Here is a 20,920-nt window from a genome sequence, read left to right as displayed (position 1 = left end):
TGTTCATTTCCAAAACTGAAGGCAAACATCCGGCTTTTTTGGTGGCCCGGCGTGCGTTTTTGGTGACCCCGGTCGCAAATCAACCATTCGCGAAATCGTGATTCGATTCGCGAAAAGACTCTGCTAAATATAAGGCAGAGATAGCTACACTCGGCAGGGGCTACGTCGTCCTTTCACCAGGTCTCGTTACAAAACCGAAATCTTCTTGCATTACCTATCGTTAATGTTAACGAAACATCATTAATTTGCGCTAGGGATCATTACTCATCGTTACTACAAACGTTAATTTTCCCGATCGTTAGTTTGCGTTACTAACGATTCAGGTGAAACCGCTTGCGTTAATGAAACGTTAATGTTTATTAACGCAAAGTTTCTTTTGGTATATACAAGTACTGTATGTAAACAAAAACTGGCGTCTCATGATTTTGACAGTGATTTATTACATAATAAAATCTTATTCGACTTAGGCACAGTGAATTCAATGGTTTTTCAGTGAAAGTGTTCTTGGAATTTCATCGACTTAGGCGAGTATTCGACTTAAAAAATTCGACTTGTGAGTGAATTAATACACGTAAGTCAATGGGGAAAAATCGGGACTTTTTAAAATCATCGACTTGTGCGATTATTCGACATATGCGATGTCGACTTAGGCGAGTTTAACTGTATTACGGACTTAGTGCCATCATACGTTGAAAAAATAAGCCTGAGATATCATAAGACAGCATCTAGAATCCTAGAGTACCCAAGGGCCCTTACGCAGGCCCTGGACCCTGGCCTCAAGGGACTTCACACTTGGAGTCTCCAGTTTGCTAGGGGTTTTAGGTGGGAGAATCTCCAGACTAGAAGGTGCTTTGGGTTGGAGTCCCTGCTTTTGCCTTTGACAGTCCTTAACCAAGTGTATTGATTTTACCATGATACTTCATACTAAATTTGAACAAAATCCATTACAGAATGTGGCCAGCAGAGAACACAAGAAATGCAATGTGGCAGCAGTAGTGTGGTGCCACTGAATCCAAAATATCCTCCAGAATACCCAATGTCAACTCCTCTCAAAATAAGGTAGTTCTGCTTGAAATCTGGCTCGTATCATTAACTACATTAGAGCTCCAGACACTCACCATGTCACAAGCCAAACATCAGCCACTGCATCTTGAAGGTTTTTTTCTCTATGTGCCCATTATCACACTCAAAATGTGTATGTGAAGCTAGTTTGTGCAATGACGCCTCCACTGGCACAGGGAAAATAACATCAATTCTGTTTTTGCCACCCGTTTGTTAAATAGCACTGCTGCCCAGGTAAACATCCATGATCTCACTACGATATGTTTTAATGCTGAATTTAGCAGTGTAAGTGTTGGTACACAACCCTGACTATGTGCACAGTGAAAGCAGAATTCTTGCATTTGGTTCCAATCGTGGTTCTCATGGAACACAAGCTTGTGCCTCCCTGAACCAAAGAGACGATATTCAGCGATCTCTTGATGTTGTTTCAAAGTTCATGTTCCATTCCCTTTGGGAGAAGAGCACATCCCAGACAAGTGAAACTCCACAGCTAGTCTTTCACAGCTACTGTTTATCCCTGATGCACACTATCATTGTCCTCCTCATTCTAGCTCCTGTTATCTCCCTTTCACTTTCTTCATCTTCTTCTTTCCCTTCTGTCTGTGCTCCATCATGCTCTGTTTTCCGCTAGGCCTGTGCTTCTTTCTCCTAGACTCCGCAAGGCTCTCCTCTTCATCCGGGTCCTTAATTTGGCAGAGAAATAAACAACATGGACAGATTAAAAATCATTTGATGCAGATATGTAGATTGAAACTGCTTATATAATGATTCATTTGATGCAGATATGTAGATTGAAACTGCTTCTCTGATAGACAGATTATTATAGCAGCATATCCATATTTTACACACACCTGTATTAAAAAAAAAAAAAACACACACACAAAAACAAAATTGTTCCTGATAACCAGAAAGCCTGCTTGAGAGTTGCCCACTCTCCACTTAGACTGTTGCCAAAGTTTTATGTGGGCAGTACAGTACAAAAGAAAGCACATAATTTTTATCTCTTTTTTTTTTTTTCTTTTTTTCTTTTTTGCCAGAGTTGACAGAGATGCTCAACACTTGAAAGACTTGACATGGGAAAGAGAGACAATCAAACTGCGTGGTATGTTCACGAACATACAAACTGATTACTGACCATATAAAGTGATTTATGAGCAAACAAACACTGTTACTTGGGCAAATATTTGTTCATCAAGTACAGGATCATGTTGTTACAAATATCACTATTTTAGTTTATTTTATTACATAATATGACTATTAAACAATCCAACACACAGCTCCCAATGTTGATTAATGTTTTTAAACAATTTTCCTCTCAACCTGCTTTTTTTTCCAACTCTCTTCTCCTACATCTTACCTTTCCTTCAAGAATGAGTTGTTTCCTCTTGTGGATCGCTTTTCTCTCGCCAAAATCCAGCTCTTCCAATTTCTACATGGATGAAAGACATGAACACATACATGGTACATTATGGCAAACAAATGCTGTACATGGAAATGTGTTGTGTGAATACAAACCAGGTAAAAATTCTGGCACATGTTGCCACTCGAATACTAAGTTTTTGCAACTGGAAAGAAAAAAAATATCTACACTACCTATGTGTTTGATTCTATGTGCTGGACTATATTAATGAATTCACCTATACTGTTTAAAAAGTTGTGAATATAAATCATTTGGTGCCACAAATATTCATGCTGGGCAATGGGATGCACATATCCAGAAAAAGTTTGAAAATTGTACCCGGAAGAGTCCTCAGACTACTACCGGTATTCAGTCAGTATTTCAATGCCACAAATTCATCGGAATCATCATAAATTTGTCAGTGACACAAAAGACATTGTTTCCAGTAACACATGTCCAATTGTATTTAACTTTATCCATCATTTAGTTATAGGTCCTACTGATACAAAATTTTCTCCATGTTACATTATCTTTCAAAAACATATTCCTCAGAGAAAGAATTGTGCTCCTCCATCAAACATCCCAGACATGTGAACTGCGTTCTTTGGATGAGACTAACTTCACTCCTAATTCCATTCCAATCCTTAACAAAGTTGGTGCATTAGTCTAAATGTGCAAAGGGTGACCACTGTCAACCTCACACTCTCATGCTCAATTTGCACTAAAACACAGAGAAACAATTAACTTTACTGAAACAACTGAAATTTAAATTCAATTCAGATGGCAAAGTGAACCTCAATGGTGTGCAAAGGGTGCCCATTGTCAACCTCACACTCTCACGCTCAATTTGCACTAAAACACAGAGAAACAATTAACTTTATTGAAACAACTGAATTTAAATTCAATTCAGCTGGCAAAGTGAACCTCAATGGTGGGCAAAGGGTGCCCATTGTCAACCTCACACTCTCACACTCAATTTGCACTAAAACAGAGAAAAACAATTGACTTCATTGCAACAACGGATATCTAAATTCAATTCAGACGGCAAAGTGAACCTCACTGAATCGTCATGACCACATAAGCACTGTAGCCAACACCACATGCTTGAGACTAGATGTCAATCAAAAGTATACAGGGCCGCCAACCTTCATCAATCAAAATCAGAGAGATTCATAGACCAGTCGGGGACAGAATAATCACACGTTAAAGTCAGGGCGATCTTTATATTTTCTTAATTAAACATGAAGAGATATTGAGCCATATGCATAAAAGGTAGCAATTGCTTGGAACAAGCAAACGAGGGCTACAGCTTCCCAAAACTGACCATTTCTGCTTGACTCTTGGCCAGCGCTACTTCATTCAGGATGGGCAACACATGCTTCTCCTCCACCTTGTACTCAGTAAGCTTCGTGTCTGCATGGGGGAGGTAAATTTACACACAGTGCCACTTTATGCAAACTGTAGCTTGGGCATCAACATAGCAGGAATAAATTATCTGATCATAATCCTAAACATAAAATACGATTTGAAAATTCACTGTAATGAAATGGTTCACCATATTTTACAAATAAATACTTTCAGCATTGTAATTCATGTGTGGTGTTAAAGGAAACTCAGACAATTGATACAAAAGTTATGAATTTTTAAAGTTTTGGTGTTGGAACCACTGGATGAGGAGACTACTAGATGTTATGACGTATGTGTGGACAACAATATAAAGAAAATATGATGGAATTCAACAAAAATTCACTTTTCTAGCATAATGAAAGAGCACTTGACTAACCGCTTTCAGAAAGTAGGGGGAATAATTGCTACCCTTAACATATGTCAGTATCAAGTTGATGGAATGTGTAATTTTCATAAAAAATGAATTTTTTGTGGGATTCCCTTCATATTTTCTTTATATTGTTGTCCACAAATGATGCCATAACCTCTAGTAGTCTCATCATCCAGCGGCTCCAACACCAAAACTGTAATAATTCATAACTTTTGCATCGATTGTCCAATTTTGCTCAAACTTTCACTGATGTGTTCTACTAATGTTGCTGCTTTCACTCAATTAACATTTCTCTTTGGGTTGGGTTTCCTTTAAAAGACAAATGTATGCAATTTCAAGCCTCTGCAGAAATTGGCAAAATGTTCTTCAACTGTGTAAATGCAAACGTATTCTGGATCATGTGGACTAGCAAGGTTCACTGAAAGTATCTATATTTTTTTTTCTGTGCAAATGTAACTGATCACAAAAAAAAAAACAAAAACAAAACAGCACCAACATGATGTATGCAGCACTTGAAACGTTTTTCTTTTCATACTTTTTTGTTTTTAAAGTCAGTAATATGATTGTCACATAATTTCAACACTACTTTCATAACTTCATTTTCATGAAGATTATCAAAATACATTTCTTTTCAAGAGCACTCCTGCTGGAGTTATCAGCGAACTTACTTATTGTCTTCTCTATGGCCTGCACCAATTTGACATCAAACTGAGTTACCATAGTGACAGACATGCCTCCACGACCTGGATAAGGGAATCAAATGAAATCAAGACAATGAATGAAAGACATGCTGTATCAACGTTCTTCTCAAATTAATCCTACAGTGGGCATTTTGCAGGAAGCTCTACAAAGAGTGTGGTAAGTATGTTGCCATCAAACCATGCTATGAGTCCAATTATTCTATCAAGTATGGTGGAAAGTAAATCAGTGAAAAGGGTGTTTAAAAAAACTTTCAAAGATTCTACTTGATATGAAAACAGTCATAAATCATTTGATGTTTTAATACATCAACATGATACATTCATACAATATACCAAGAGAATAAATCAGAAGAGTCCATTTGCTAAGAAAACCAAAACAATGACACAATTACTACCTCAAAACATTCTTTTACATTAAAAAAAGACACCTGGTTATATTTTGTTTGAAAAATATAAAGCTAATACCACCGATATATATGAAGTCAGATGAAAGTGAGACAAGAAGTATTAAAATGATTGAATATTTGATGAGGGGAAAATATTTGGGGAAAAAAGTTAAAGAAAGATATAACTATTGATATATGGACGAAAACAACAGCAAGAACAGTAACATGACATTACCATAACAAAAGTGATGAGTGCAAAGGATGTCAAAGAAAGAAATGTGACCCAAAAAGGTGAAAAAAGGCAAAAACATGAAAAATGAAGCCAAACAGAAGGGCGATTGAATTCAAAAGCAGAAGAGAATACTAAATGGTAAACAAAACCAACAAGAAGAAAAATATTAACATTAGCTAACAGCTTGACAGATGCCGCTCAGTAAAAAGAACCAAAGAACAAATAAAGAAGCATACAGCATGTGTAAAAGAACCCAAGAATAGGAAAGATATGCTGTAAAGGAAGAATGCAAAGAACACAAAAGAGAAGCTTATAACAAGAGTAAAGAAGCTATGAATGTGCAAAACAAAAGGAACTAGTTGAAAACAAAGAGTAGCCAAACAAAAAAGTAAAAAATAAAAAAAAATTAGGGAGAGAGTTCTGACCTGCTCTGGCTGTGCGGCCAACCCTGTGGATGTAGTCCTTTGGGGACGTGGGAACATTGTGGTTGACCACCATCTGCACCATGGGAATGTCCAGGCCCCTGCTGGCCAGGTCAGTGGCCACCAAGATTCGCACGTGGTTGGATTTAAACTGGGCCAGCGACGCTATTCTTGTCCTCTGTAGAACAGATTTATACAAACACAAGAACACAGATCATATATTCTGATATCTGACTACAGGTACAATATGAATGAAACTGAACTGGTTTATCCCACATTCACAGGTCACATATTTGGTGGAAGCACAAATGAAACTGTTTTAGTGGTACATCCTAATCTCTCCATGCCTGTGCCAGACCGTGGTATTCCATTCTGCTTGATGACTCAGACTGGCACTGACGACAAACAATTTTATGGAGGTGATAAAAACAACAGACAGACCTTCAAAACAAGCAAATAAATGAATAAATAGAAAATTATGTTCCCTGGTATTCATGGCCAATGCTGCAAAGTAATTGTCTTAACAGGAAATTCAGTTTCCACACACATTCAAGAAGGCTGAACTTCTTAAATTGCTTGATCAAGATTAAAAATTCCCTTGAACAAGTTCCTATATAATGATACAATGAATCTGTTGAGTCATATAAGGATATGTAACTGATCTACAGCAAATAATCTCTGTACGTCCATACACAGGCAAATGGCCACTAATCAAAAGCACAGGTAATTCAATATACAGGTATGCATCACATTTTAAGGCAATAAGTAAACAGTATTCTTACCTGTTTGACAAGTGAATGGAGTGTGACACACGGCATACCTAGATTCCTCAGCATGATGGAGAGTACATGACAGTACCTGGAAAGCAATGAAAAATTATATCAAATGAAAGAACACAACTAATCAATGAACAATCTAGAGATAACTAACAAATATACAGACAAGCATATGCATAGACACATACATTATCATATATGTATGGGTATGTGTATAAATAAAACACAGGAAAGTTTCAGTGGGATAAATATAACTCTCAAATGTCCGTGCAAAACATCTACACTTGATGCAATACATCTGCACCATGAATTATGATCCTGAAAATTTCCTTTGATGCTAATTTTGCTTCAAGATCACTCAACCCTACAAACGTATGAAGACATTTTCCCTTACAGCATCACAGTAGTGATAAATTGATCAAAGTCTTACATGACTTCAAAAAGCTTTTAGGAAGTATCGAATGGAATCTAAGCCCACATATGGCATTAAAGCAACTAAATCAATCATACAGACAGATAACAGGAATATAAATTTCAATGGGGGAATCACAACAACAACAACAACAACAACAACAACAAAACACACACACACACACACACACACACACACATACTAGAGGCTTGCTAATAATGATCTGTTCGATATTTCGTCGCCGGTCACACGAACCGACGAATCACTCGATTTTGGGTCAAATTTTCGATTTTGAGGTTTCCAATCATTTCGATAGTAGACATTCCATACGACATATTCTGAAATTCTCAGTGTGTAATTCGGTGTAATTTTTACGTAGTTATCACTTTTGTAGAAGTATGTAATTCTATTTGTGAAAATTATTTGTTTTCCCCATAGACGCGTGTGTTAAACAATCAGGCGATTCGACGGTTCGGTGACCGCGCGTACTAGTACGGGCGGTCATCAAACCGACGAATCAGTGCACATTGACTTGCGTGTAGTTTTTGAGATTCAACAGTTCATTGACCGCGCACACAGTGCGCGTACTATCAGGGTTCTCGCCAGGAATTTCTTCACGCTTGTCGGCAGTTAGTCGCGCTTGTCTGGGGGTGGGTACGGAGCGCGGAAGCCTTCGCTAATGCTCAATACAACACAGATAAATCGCCGCTAAAATGCCACTAAATGCGACATTTTCACGGAGATGTAATGAACGTTGTGAGGGGCATATTCTCACGGAAACAATGCAGAAACTCCATACCTTTTGTTGGCGGCAGTTCCTAAATGATAAATGAAAGAGAAGTAGGTGCCGATGGTGAAGGTTCCGATTTCTTTTAGGCCTTTCCTGTTTCATTGTTGCAACAATTAGCCGTCTCTGCATCGCAACAACGCGCGCCGTGTACTATTTACTATACACGTAGTGTTTGTGCTTTCTCGCCGTCTGCTCGACCACGTGGTAGGCCTATTGCATGCAGATGCGCGAGAAGCGATCGAGAACTTTCGGGACATCGTTGCACTTTCCTTTATATGGGTATACTGCGGTAGTTTGGCCGTGACATCAAACAGATTATCATACAAAAATGTAATGATGGTCATTATTCCGAAGGTTTGTTCAATCATAAAATGAAACGATTCATTACTGACTAATTTTATCATTAATCTGTCGGAGTAACGAACCCTCAGAGTAAGAAAACGGCAACTGTTTTTGGGCAGTCGTTTTATTCCGAAATTTCACTTGCAGAACGCTCGTAATGACGCACTGATTTCGTTTTGAAATTCACGGACATTTTTCTTTATTTAATTTTCGGTTAACGAACCTTCAGAATAAAGAATCTACAATGTATTGTTTTATCATTACTATTTCAGTCGGATTAACAGACCCTTAGAGTACGGAAACGCGCTGTTTTGTGCCGTCGTTGTATTCCGAAATTTCACTTGCAGAACGTTCGAATTAACAAAACTGATTTTGTTGTGAAATGAACGGACATTTTTTCTTAGTCATTTTTGGATTAACGAACCTTCAGAATAAAGAATCTACAATGTATTATTTTATCATTACTATTTCTGTCGGAGTAACTGACCCTTAGAGTACGAAAAACACGCTGTTTTGTGCCGTCGTTTTCCGAAATTTCACTTGCAGAACTTTCGAAATAACAAAACTGATTTCGTTGTGAAATGAACTGACATTTTTTCTTAATCATTTTTGGACTAACGAACCTTCAGAATAAAGAATCTATAAAGTATTATCTTATCATTACTATTTCTGTCGGAGTAACAGACCCTTAGAGTACGAAAACACGCTGTTTTGTGCCGTCGTTTTCCGAAATTTCACTGGCAGAACGTTCGAAATAACAAAACTGATTTCGCTGTGAAATGAACGGACATTTTTTCTCAATCATTTTTGGATTAACGAACCTTCAGAATAAAGAATCTAGCATCATTTTATCATTAATCTGTCGCAGTAACGAACCCTCAGAGTAAGAAAACTGCAACTGTTTTTGGGCAGTCGTTTTATTCCGAAATTTCACTGGCAAAATGTTCGAAATAACAAAACTTATTTTGTTTGGAAATTAACGGACATTTTTCTTTATTTAATTTTCGGTTAACGAACCTTCAGAATAAAGAATCTATAAACAATGTATTATTTTATCATTGCTATTTCTGTCGGATTAACAGACCCTTGGAATAAAAAAAAACAGGCTGTTTTGTGCCGTCATTTTATTCCAAAATTTCACTGGCAGAACGTTCGAAATGACAACTGATTTCGTTTTGAAATTTACGGACATTTTTTTTTTCTTTATTATCTTTCGGTTAACGAACCTTCAGAATATAGAATCTAGTACTATTTCATTACTATTTTTTTTTCTGTCGGAGTAACAAACCCTCAGTGTAAGAAAACTTACTGTTCCGAAATTTCACTGGTAGAACGTTCGAAATAACAAAACTGATTTTGTTTGGAAATTAACGGACATTGTTTCTTTATTATTGTCCGATTAACGAACCTTCAGAATAATAAGGAATGTAGTATTATTCTATTATTATTTCGGAACAAACCCTCAGAGTAAACCCGTTTGGGGCATCGCTTTAATTAGAAATTTCATTGGCAGCGAACTGGACACAGGCTAACCAAACTGCTTTTGTGAATGTGAAAAACATTGTTAACTTTCACTAAATCAAGAACTGTATGGAAGGAGAACAATTCACGTGTTCACGAAAATCAAAACTGCGTCACAGTATGCCTATGTATAGGCCGTCATTGCTAAAGAGAAGAACATTTCGCTCTCTCCCGTAAAAGAAAAAAAAAAGAAAATGCTCGGCAGTTAAGCGCATGAAATGTCAAAATAATATACACGTATATTTTTTTTTTACTTTCTTTGAACAACCAAACATTCTTTATTTTAAATTGAAAAAATTATCATAAATAGATAAAGAATGTATGGTTCTTCACGTCAAAACATGGGCCTCTGCGTGCGGTATCCATTATTAATATTACGCGGGAAAAGCGTAGCGCCTTGAAGCAAGAGCATTATTGAAAAAAAAAAATGAATAAACACAGACACACACTGATGCTGGTGTAGAGAAAAACAAAGACAGCTTGCCCTAGATGCTTCCTTCTTTCAGTTTATTTTCTCCCCAGTCATTCCTATCGTTCTACTCCCATTCATGAACCCCTGCCATGCACGGACGATGAACAAAACAAAAGTTACCGACGCTGCAATGAAAAAATAAAAGAAAGAAATACGTGCTCGAAGCAAATTATCTACATTTTCAAGTTGAACAAGTTGATGTTCGTAATGAAGAATTAAAAAAAAAAACACGACCACAGGGAGAGGGGAAACTTGATATCATGGCTTGTGGAAATTTCCACTACATTTCCACGAAAGCCAGGTGTCAGATAAAGGAATGCCGCGCGTACTGCCACCTTGCTTCAGTGGTCGTAAACAGCGTGTAAATAGCATGTAAACCAACTGGGAACATTGATGAATGATTATCCATTTATTTTCTACCCATGAAGGCCCCCTAAACGCACCTGTTAACAAACCAAGCCAGAAGCACGTGGAGCATTACGTACGTTGAACTTGAGTTGATAATGATGATGATAATGATGATAAGGTCTTATTTATCCAGGGTAGCCTCTTCAGTGTTGCCACTGCTCTACCAGAGGGCCCTGCTATTATTATTACCCTAGCGTTGCCAGGTACCCATTTATACACCTGGGTCGAGAGGGACATTGTGGGTAAAAACATCTTGTCCAAGGATGTAAGCACTGGGCGGGATTCGAACTCGCGGTCCTCCGTTCGGGAGTCGGGAGTCTTATCCACTATGCCACTATGCCACTATGCCACTATGGAGAGTTGAAAGACCATCATGACAGAATTACTATAATGTCGGCCCGGAGAAGGAAAATGGAATATTCACGAATGACGTTTACAAATCCATGGAGAGTGAAAAGGCTCAAATGGAACGCATGGCTTTTTAAAGGTCCAGTTTACCTTTGGGAGCAGTGATTTCAAAAATGTTCAAGATATCACATTTGATGCATATGTGTAGGTCTGTTATATCATAAAACATTCTACCATATTAAATATTTGCAATAAAACCTAAAATATAAGGAGATATCAGGGTTTTTCTCAGTAAACCGTAACTGTATACGGTTTAGTCTGGAAACATTTTTATTATAACTATTGTTCACATTTTGTGTATTTAACAACACTTAACATCGATTATACGGATTCAAATTTTGACAGTGGTTGTTTCTATCCCTAACTCACATTTTAGAACTATTTTAAAGCACTAATGCTTTCATCTGCAAATGGTAAATTATGCCTTTAAGTAAAAGAAAAAAAAAAATAACCCGCTGAAACTACCCAAAAAAAAAACAAACAATTTGCATTTGCTTACTCCATCGCACGTTCTTTTTTCTTTCTTTTTTTAACGAAAGATGGGGTTAATTTTCTCTCTGCGGCAATGCTTTCAACGCATCTAATATTTTACGTCATTGCCGATGGCCAGCTTCCTAAAGAATTGATTCGAATCCTTTCAAATATACGAAACAAAGTCTAAAAATCTTGGATCCTGGTGGTGAATTCCGGTGGTATTATAAATCCCGATCACTATCAAAATTTAATCATCTGTTCCTTGCGCCATTTTACCAACCAACTGTTCCTGAAATTTTCATCCTAATCTGTTCCCAAATGTTCACTTATTTTGCGAATAGAGAGACAGGCAGGCAGATAAATGAACAAACAAACCAAAAGCAGCAGCAAAAAAAAAAAAAAAAAAAAAAATACAACCTTTGGCGGAGGGGGGCATGCATTTCATATCGTTTGTTTTTGCGTAACCCGACAACAAGCGTGACAACAAGCGAGCACGTGTCAGCCTTCCTCAGCCTCCCTCAGCCTCCCTCGGCCTCCGACCCTCTCTTTCCGTCCTCTCTTTCCCTCTCACAATACCGTCGTACACACAGGCGGCTGTCTGTGGCCGGCTGGGTGCATGCAACCAGGGAGGACCACCTTGGTGCATGTACAGTATATGTGTGTGTGGATCCCGAATCAGAGCGCATGACGGTGAGTGAGCAAGTGTGTGATGCGATGTGGTGTGTATGTGCTGCTAGTACATGTACGTCGCTATTGAGCCGCGTTGTTGTGATCGGTGCGGTGACTGTACTGCGTGGATAACTTTCTGCGCTTGTAAACTGCTGCTCCTTTCGACATCTAGCTACTTTTCTAGCCAGATAATAAAGAGTAAAAAAGGCGAGAAATTGGTCCGAACTTAGCTCGTCAAGCAAGTTCACGCGTGGTGTTACCCTTGTCAGCAAGTTCACGCGTGGTGTTACCCTTGTCGGCAAGTTTTACCCTTGTCGGCAATTGTTTCTTCAAACCGCACGCTTGTCGGCGCCGACAAGGGTGATATACGCTGGCGAGATCCCTGCAATACATGCGTTGACAATGACAACGCTCAATGTACATGTACATATGGACACACATGGAAAATGACGTTCTTTGCAGACCGAAAATACATGCATGCAGCTCTTTGACGATTTCCCGCTTATTTGTTAACAATACAATTCGATAAAAAACTTCACAAGTTAGAGCAAGAATTGAAGTCTGATGTACTACAAAAATAATTGGAAATTATAGACATGAAAGTGTAGCAACCATAAGTCAAAAACGGGTTAACTTCAAACGCGATTTTCTCGAATTGTCATTCTTACGCAAACCTGAGGGATTCGTCGGTTCGTGTGACCGGCGACGATTTGCTCTCATCAGCAGTGTCTTTGTAGCTCTCATCAATACAGAGACAAATAGCTGACACTTCTGGTTGGGATCATTAGGCAATTGGACATACATGTACCTTCATAACAAATGTGTGGGTCCATCTTTGTACCACACAAACAAGATACAGCATGTATATAAAAAACGAATGTGTAGGTCCATCTTAAAGTTTGTGAAACACAAACAAGATATATATAGAAGGGATATATTTTCATTTTCTGGCATTACTGCAATCATTCACTAGGACTACAGAGCTCATGACTTGCTGGTGAGAGGATAGGCTACGGCAGAACTCACTTGCATGTGCTGGTGAATATGATGACGGAATGGTCCTTGTGCTTCTCCGTGAACTCGTTGACTACGTACATCAGATACGCATCTTTCACTTGTGCTGGCATCAGCACGTACCTCTGATCCAGCTGCTCTACAGTAGCTTGTCTGCAAAGGGGGGAGGGGGATGAGGTCATAAGTAGGAATCATCCTCACACAAGATTAGGCCTACACAAACTATTACAAAAAATAATAAACACATACATAAATGAATAAATAAATAAATAAATAAATAAATGAATAAATAAATAAATAAATAAATACACACATACATACATGCATACGTGAATAAATAAATAAATAATCAACAAAACCTTGAAACACACACACAAAAAAAGGTTGTGTTTTGGCTGTGCAGTAATAGCAAGAGATTAGCAAAAATCTGGGAAATTTACACAAACAGCATACAGTTTTAGGTCATTTGTATTTTAACAAAATATCTACAATGATGCCTTCTAGGCACAGCATTCCAAAATCATTCCAACCGTATGAGGAAGCAAATTTAATCATGAGCTTAAAGGTTTTGACCAACTCAAAACATATCTTGCCTCTTGTTACTATTGACATAGGAAGAAAAGCATGGAAACCATGCATCAATGTCTTTACCAAGACCAATTCCATCAAAACTACCCAAATGCAATGTACTCACGGTGCTTTGGAGTGCCAGAAGAAAGGTTTATTCATGGACATCTTCTGCAGCTCCTTCATGGTGTCTGTGATGGTGGCGCTGAAAAGCAGCGTCTGCCTTTTGGCCGGGAGGAAGTCAAAGATGACCTCGAGGTCGGGGCCAAAGTTTCCCTCCAATAACCTATCGGCCTCATCCAGGACCTGTGTAGTGTATAGTTTTGATGAGACATATTACACCACCAAATTGTCTCACATACCTTGTGACACACAATGAATTGAATGTTCAAGTGTTCTTTTTGGTTGCATAACTAAGTACTGTTTACACATGGTAAACCTTGCATGTATGTGTGCATAAGTGGTACATAAGAATTATATACATAAATGTATCAATGTATTAAAATCTGTTCACAGACAGTTTTGATATTGGGAAAATAATCGAAATAAAAATTGGTCTTTATCAATTTGCACAGCATATTTTGATGCTTTCTACCAGGAAATTCAATATCATAAAAGAGAATGTAGATACAAGACTGCCAACAATTAATATATAAAACTCAACAATATGAAAGAAATCTATATTTAAAAAATCTATATTTCAAAAATCACAGCAGTAGCAGATGAAATACTGTACTTTCAGGGTACTGGGAAAGGAATAATGTGTATAAGACCCTTGATGCTCATGGTTGATTACAAGTACACTAACTGTAACAAAACATCAATTAATCATCCTAAATCATATAGGGACGTAATAAATGCATGAAAATGTAAGAACTCACTGATGGCAAATGTTCTACGTATGTTTGTTTTTTGTTGTTTTTTTTTTTCAAGTTTATCCAGATTGATATGGACTTTTTCAGATTGAAAATCAATGTTGGTCTTGATTCAACCTCACCAGAAATGTGATTGCTTGAAAGTCAAATGTGTCTGAGCTCTTGATGTGGTCAGCCAGACGCCCTGGTGTTGCTATGACGACATGGGGCTTCCTGGATAGCTCAAGACCCTGCTGCACCATGTCTACAACCACACACACACAAACACACACGACGGGGGGAAAAAAATCACAGAAGAGGTAGCGAGGTGCATCTTTTGATTGCTTGTTGCTCTAAGTTTGCATACAAATACAACAACAACCAAATAATACAGTCAATATGAATATGAGTAATAAACACATAATAAAGTAAGTAGACATACAGTGCATGATCAATTAGAATTTGTAATTAGTTTGTCTACATCCAAAGCTATGTATCATTCAATCTATCTGTCTAACCCAGTATAGGAAACTAATTTTATGACTACATTGTAGGCTTTAGGCTTTTAATCTAATGATCTGAATAATAATCCATGCCGTCAATCCCTCGTTTGAGGCGAGACCCCACTTTCAACGAAGCTGATGGGGTGCTATACCCCCCTAACGATTCTTCGTTTGACGGTTGGGAGTCAAAGTACTTGTCCATTGCAAATTAACTTTCTGCTCAGGCGTGACAAACCTGGCGGCCAAGCCAGGGTTTAATGACTACAGCAGCTGTCGTATTACGTAAGAGCATGATAAGGATATCTGCCTGTGGCAGACCATTCAAGTGAACTCAATTTTCTCTATCCTTTCTAAAGTTTTCAATTTGATATTCTATTGAGAAATTCTATGGTCATCCATTTTACATTTCGAACGAAAAAAAATTGACCTGTAAATAACGAAAATACAGGAATTTTATTCCTGAAACACAACCAGACTGAGGTTCGTGTACGGCTATTTGGCAGTGAGTTACGATCAGCCTGCTGTCTGGATCATTGAGAAAGAGAGAGAGAGAGAGAGAGAGAGAGGGGGGGAGATGGGGGAGGGAGAAGGGGAGAGACAAAATGGAATGAAAATAGTTCCGGTCACTGCAGTACAGGCATGCTCTGTCTGCATACGCTGAATGTCTACACTCACACACACACGCACCATGGAGCTACATAGCCCATGCCAAAACCAAGACAATCTCCTCCTCTCGCGGTGCCCCCCCCCCCCCCCCCCCCCCCCCGGTGTGGCGCTGTGGCGATGACTGATGCTTAGATTATTCCAGGGTCAAGAAACAGGTGTTTTATATCTTTGGTTTTTAAGTCATTGATTGCCAAGATATACACTGGCATTATTTACGGGGGTGTAGCCTCTTCAAACGAGAGATTTGCGTCATGATCTATCCAAAAGCACACACATACACACATACACACACACACACACACACACACACACACACGCAAGGGAAAGTGCCCTTCCTTCTCCTTCTCCCCATGTTCTGGTAAATTCCAAGGGATCAACTTACCTAGACCACCGATTATGACGCTCACTCGGAGTCCAATGGGCTTTCCGAGTACCCGAAATTGCTCAGCTATCTGGATGGCGAGTTCCCTTGAGAATAAACAGCACGACTTCAAATTACAAGGAAATCGCATCTTCAAAAAGTTATTGCAATATCTGGACTGACATTACAACTATGATTCATGAACACATTGATATGCAACACTCTAGCAAAAGAAAAATAATTTTGGTATTGTGAAAGTGTGATACTGTCCTTCAAAATTTTGTGTTAATTTCGGTAATTTTGCTTTGTTTATTTTTCCAATGCCATTTATTGTTCACCACAACAATGATCCCTTCATTTTTAATTTCTCAAGAACGGTACATTGAATGCAATAAATAAAGGCTTAAAACATTTTGGGCTAAAATATGGCAAAGGTTTTTTTTTTTTTTTTTTTAATGAAATCTACTAAGTCTTGATTTATGACTCTTGATATGAGTATCTGCCACTGGCATGCTTGCCCTGCATGGGGAATGCTACTCCTGTCTCACCTTGTCGGGGTGATGATCAGGGCAAACACACTGTAGGGGTCCTCACTCAGTTTCTGTAGAATGGGGAGGGCAAACGCTGCTGTCTTTCCACTTCCTGTCTTGGCGCACCCAATGCAGTCATTACCTGATTGTAACATAGGAGAGAGTACGAACAAAGTGATTCATAACTACTCCTGGGCCGCAGCCTGGGAGATAAATGTGTTAATGGTGTTGGCCTTGCTCCTGGGGTAGTCTATAAACATGAACACACAAGCATACAAAGTCAACACCAACACACAGACAGACACACATCAGTCAGATACTAGTTGTTTACAGAACGCTAATGGAAAAAGAAACTTGATTGCCTTACAAAAGGTGACGGATATAAATAAATTTGACCTTGTGCATAGAATTCTGCTGATCACCCAATATCATTGGCATTACTCACAGAGGTATTTTTGGACTACAATGGCGAGTGAGAGTACATCCTCAGTCCATGTTTGGAAGGAGTCAATACACAAGCAGATACAGTTCGACCTCAATTATCCGGCCTCTTTTTATCCGGTAATCTCTATTATCCGGACGCGTTCACGCAGTTGTAGTGAAAGATCATTATTATATGATTACTCAGTATACGGGGCACACGTACCCACATGCACGGGTGCGCGTACGTGCCCAGCCCAGAGCCCAGCCCACCGGAGCCCATGGACACAGTTGATGCAGGCATCCATCACTCCTCGCATCCAGTTGCCATGGAAACTACAACAACGGATGGAGTCAGTGTTTCCTCACTTGTATCAGCCAAGGCAAACCACATACCCAGCACCATGGAGTCTGTGGATACAACAGTCAGTTTCAGGAGACCTGAAGTTGGTGTAAGGAAAACCACCAGTACTGGAAGCAGTGCATCTGATGACGGCGACATGATACCCATCGGCCAATCTGCCAGGGCACATGGCATGACCGCCAGCACGCCAGGGCGTTTGGCCAAGTTTGGCCTCTTCGCCAGCTCCAGAAAGTCCAGCCAGCGCAAGAAGTGGACGAGACCAGCGCCCTCAAACATCAGCCTCTCGGGGGAGGAAGGAACTCTCCAAGGGAGGCGGCCAGGGCAATCCTGGCAGGGACACCACACCAGGAGGAGCAAGAAAGGATGCCCCCAGGGAGCAAAGGGAAGTGAAAACTTCCCACGCTACTAGTGACAGGCATCCTCCCATTCCACCTAGTCCCTGGGTAACACCCCCATGGCCCCCACCTTGGAATAGTACTACGAACACCTTGAAAGACACTGATGAAATAGTGGTGTGCCGAGTCAAATCGTCATCACTTTTCAGAATTGACATCACCGTTCGGGTGAATGCCGCTTAGAACATATATTATATAACCCCGGCAAAATGAAATTAAGAATTATGCTGCATGTTAATGCAGGTTAGGTGGGGTTATTGTTGAAATATTAATGGTGAAATTGAAAATTGTTGTAATGGGTGCTATTGGTACTCACATGGATATCTGTTTATTTGGGTTTCTCCATAAAGAAATCAGAATAATCAAGTTGTTATATGGAAATTTTTTTATAATAAATGATATTGTTGATACATATATAAATGGAGGACGGAAGAATTTCTCTAAAATGATGTGTGTACATTATTTCACATATGATAAGGGATCAGTTATTGGAATGTTTGATAGGATCTTTTGAAGATCACATCAAATTAGTCAGAAAAAGTGAGTTTCAGCTTTGTTGGCCGGGGGGTGTGTAGTGAAAGAACATAATATATGATTACTCAGTATACGGGGCACACATACCCACACGCGCGGGTGCGCGTACGTGCCCGTACATTAGTAATGAATGTATTGTCTGGACGACACAGACGAGCAGGCCCGAGGTTTCGTGGGGCGGAGGCTGGACCCATCACAAGAGAGAGAGAAGCTTTGCCCTAGACTGAACTGACCGCCCACGCACCCACCTGTGAATGTTACACGCATCGCCATCCTCTTGGGCACCGACCTACCAGGCTGTTATGAAATTAGTGAAATAGATCCATGAAAGTCACTGTTTTTTCTCAATTTTTGGATGAAAAAAAAGAAAAGTCCTTCACTGTGTTGTGAATGGCATTCACAAATACTACAATGTACAACGTAGGTAGTCGGAGAGCTAGAGGGCGCCTCTCCGTCTACCTACGTTGTACGTTGTAGTATACGAGAGTGAATGCCATTCATAATAACACGCAGATGAGGAGTGAAGCAATAAGGATGTTTACAGACCTGATTTCAGCCACAGATTTCGGTGAGTTTTTGACGTAATTAAACAAAAAATCGCATACCGATTATTGAATGATTATCATAGATTACGTTAATTCCTTGTATTTTAGTTTTCCACGATTAATAAAGATATTCATGAAGGAGTCGCACAACCACACTGAAAAATGACAACGTCTGCGAAGGAATAGAGGTGCAGCCGCTGTCTCTACAGTGGTACAGCGGCTGCGTGTAGCTACATCGGGGATTCATATGATATTTTTTAAGGACAATTCTAACACTAGTATTCTAACTGCATCCAATAATTTAAGTATTATGCTACGGATTATAATGCGCTCCTAGTGCATGACGTACACTTATGACTTTTACACGAGCATATTATGTAAATTTGAATAGTAGTCTGACGGTTAGGCGTCTTTAAATGATCTACCTCTAGTTAACGTTAGGCCGATTATATTGCGCTTGTCGTTTTACAACCCCAGAGCAAACATATGGGACTACACAAATTGCACATGTCCCTGCCCATTGGCATTGCATTATTAGCGTTACATTCTATTTTACCTTTTAATATCGGAGGGATGCAGTTATGCTGAATAGGAGTAGGTCGCTTTATTCCCACAGCCTGACATTGCTTTGAAAGCCATTCATGCAGACCCAGCTTGGAAAAGGACGAAACTTTCCCGGTTTCTAACTCGAAATCTGCCATTTTCGCATTTACCTAACCACGCTACGCTCCGTTCAATTCTCCGGAGTACGGATTCACATTTGCAAGAAGTTGCGTTGACCGACGAACCGGTATTGCGCAATTCACACAAATAGGACCTACTAGTACTGTAGACAACAAAATCACGAATAAAGTTGTCAGTTGCGCAGAGACTAAAAAGAGATAAAGAAGAGATGAATTCTACTTCATCAGTATATATATCTCTACGGGTGAGACGCATCTCCCTGTAGTCTGTACATAACATCTACTCCAGAAAAAAAAAAAAAAAATCCCTAAATCAGTTTAATTTGATGCTGCTAGGGCCAGTTAATTAAAGAATTTGTGTTTTCTGTTTCTTCCTCGAGCTTCTTTCAAAAATATTGCTAAAAATGTGCTTGCAAACCTATGTATTAATTCTTATCGCTTTTATCTTTCCTACTTCATGATAAGATGTCATGCAAACGGGGGGGGGGGGACACAACCTTTTGCATAGTAATACATAGGGTCTGACTATTTTACCCCCCCCCCCCCGTTTCAGAAAATGTAGCTTGTTCTTCTTCTTCTGATTAAGTCTGCCTCCTTCAATAGGCTGAAGATTCTTGCAGACTTTGCTATTTACATTATAATACAATTTATTTACAGATATTTCAAACACATAACAAATTCGAAGAAAATCACTAGCCACTGTGATCAACAGTTAGTCGGTTAGTTACTAGTAGAGGAGTGGCATCGTAAACTGTGAAGGAGTTCAAATAATTGCAACTGATTGACAAATTGCCCTACATCGACGTAAATAAGCACTGAATTGATCAGTGTTTTAGCAGTAGCCATGATAAAAAATCATGGGCGTATATACTCGAGCAGGATTCGAACCTACGACCTCCTGATCACCGGACAGGCGTCATCTCCACTAGACCACCGAGCTTTCGCCCGACAGCAAGTGTTGGTTCTAATCCTTATAGCATGCAGCGGGTACTGCTTTGTTATTCAAATTCATGAAATTCTTCCGTCGAGATGTTTTCATTGCAACTGATTGACAAATTGCCCTACATCGACGTAAATAAGCACTGAATTGATCAGTGTTTTAGTAGTAGCCATGATAAAAAATCAATTCAGTGCTTATTTACGTCGATGTAGGGCAATTTGTCAATCAGTTGCAATGAAAACATCTCGACGGAAGAATTTCATGAATTTGAATAAGTTCAAATAATGTTGGCC

At 39.2% G+C, this 20,920-nt stretch overlaps 1 protein-coding gene across 1 annotated transcript; it reads right to left on the bottom strand.

Moving 5' to 3' along the window:
- Window positions 1–1,383: 1,383 nt before the first annotated feature.
- Window positions 1,384–19,705, bottom strand: LOC140230475 (probable ATP-dependent RNA helicase DDX49). The gene is made up of 12 exons (XM_072310628.1): window positions 19,561–19,705; window positions 16,765–16,888; window positions 16,238–16,323; window positions 14,830–14,951; window positions 13,960–14,138; window positions 13,278–13,418; window positions 6,762–6,837; window positions 5,983–6,157; window positions 4,907–4,981; window positions 3,786–3,874; window positions 2,420–2,491; window positions 1,384–1,745 (listed from the first exon to the last, which is right to left on the bottom strand). The coding sequence occupies exons 1-12, from the start codon at window positions 19,703–19,705 to the stop codon at window positions 1,620–1,622; spliced, it is 1,410 nt and encodes a 469-aa protein (XP_072166729.1). The 3' UTR covers window positions 1,384–1,619.
- Between the last annotated feature and the right edge of the window lie 1,215 nt (window positions 19,706–20,920).

The sequence above is a fragment of the Diadema setosum genome, chromosome 7 (genome assembly GCF_964275005.1).
Source record: "Diadema setosum chromosome 7, eeDiaSeto1, whole genome shotgun sequence".
NCBI classification, from domain to species: Eukaryota; Metazoa; Echinodermata; class Echinoidea; order Diadematoida; family Diadematidae; genus Diadema; species Diadema setosum.
This window is presented reverse-complemented; position numbering and strand designations above follow the sequence as displayed.

Bases quoted from the DNA above. Each gene is read 5' to 3' on its own strand.
- LOC140230475 (XM_072310628.1), bottom strand. From the start codon at position 19,705: ATGGCAGATTTCGAGTTAGAAACCGGGAAAGTTTCGTCCTTTTCCAAG. The intron at 6,158-6,761 runs GTAAGAATACTG...TCTGTTCTACAG, and splicing joins TCCATTCACTTGTCAAACAG to AGGACAAGAATAGCGTCGCT. The intron at 3,875-4,906 runs GTAAGTTCGCTG...TCCCCCATGCAG, and splicing joins GGCCATAGAGAAGACAATAA to ACACGAAGCTTACTGAGTAC.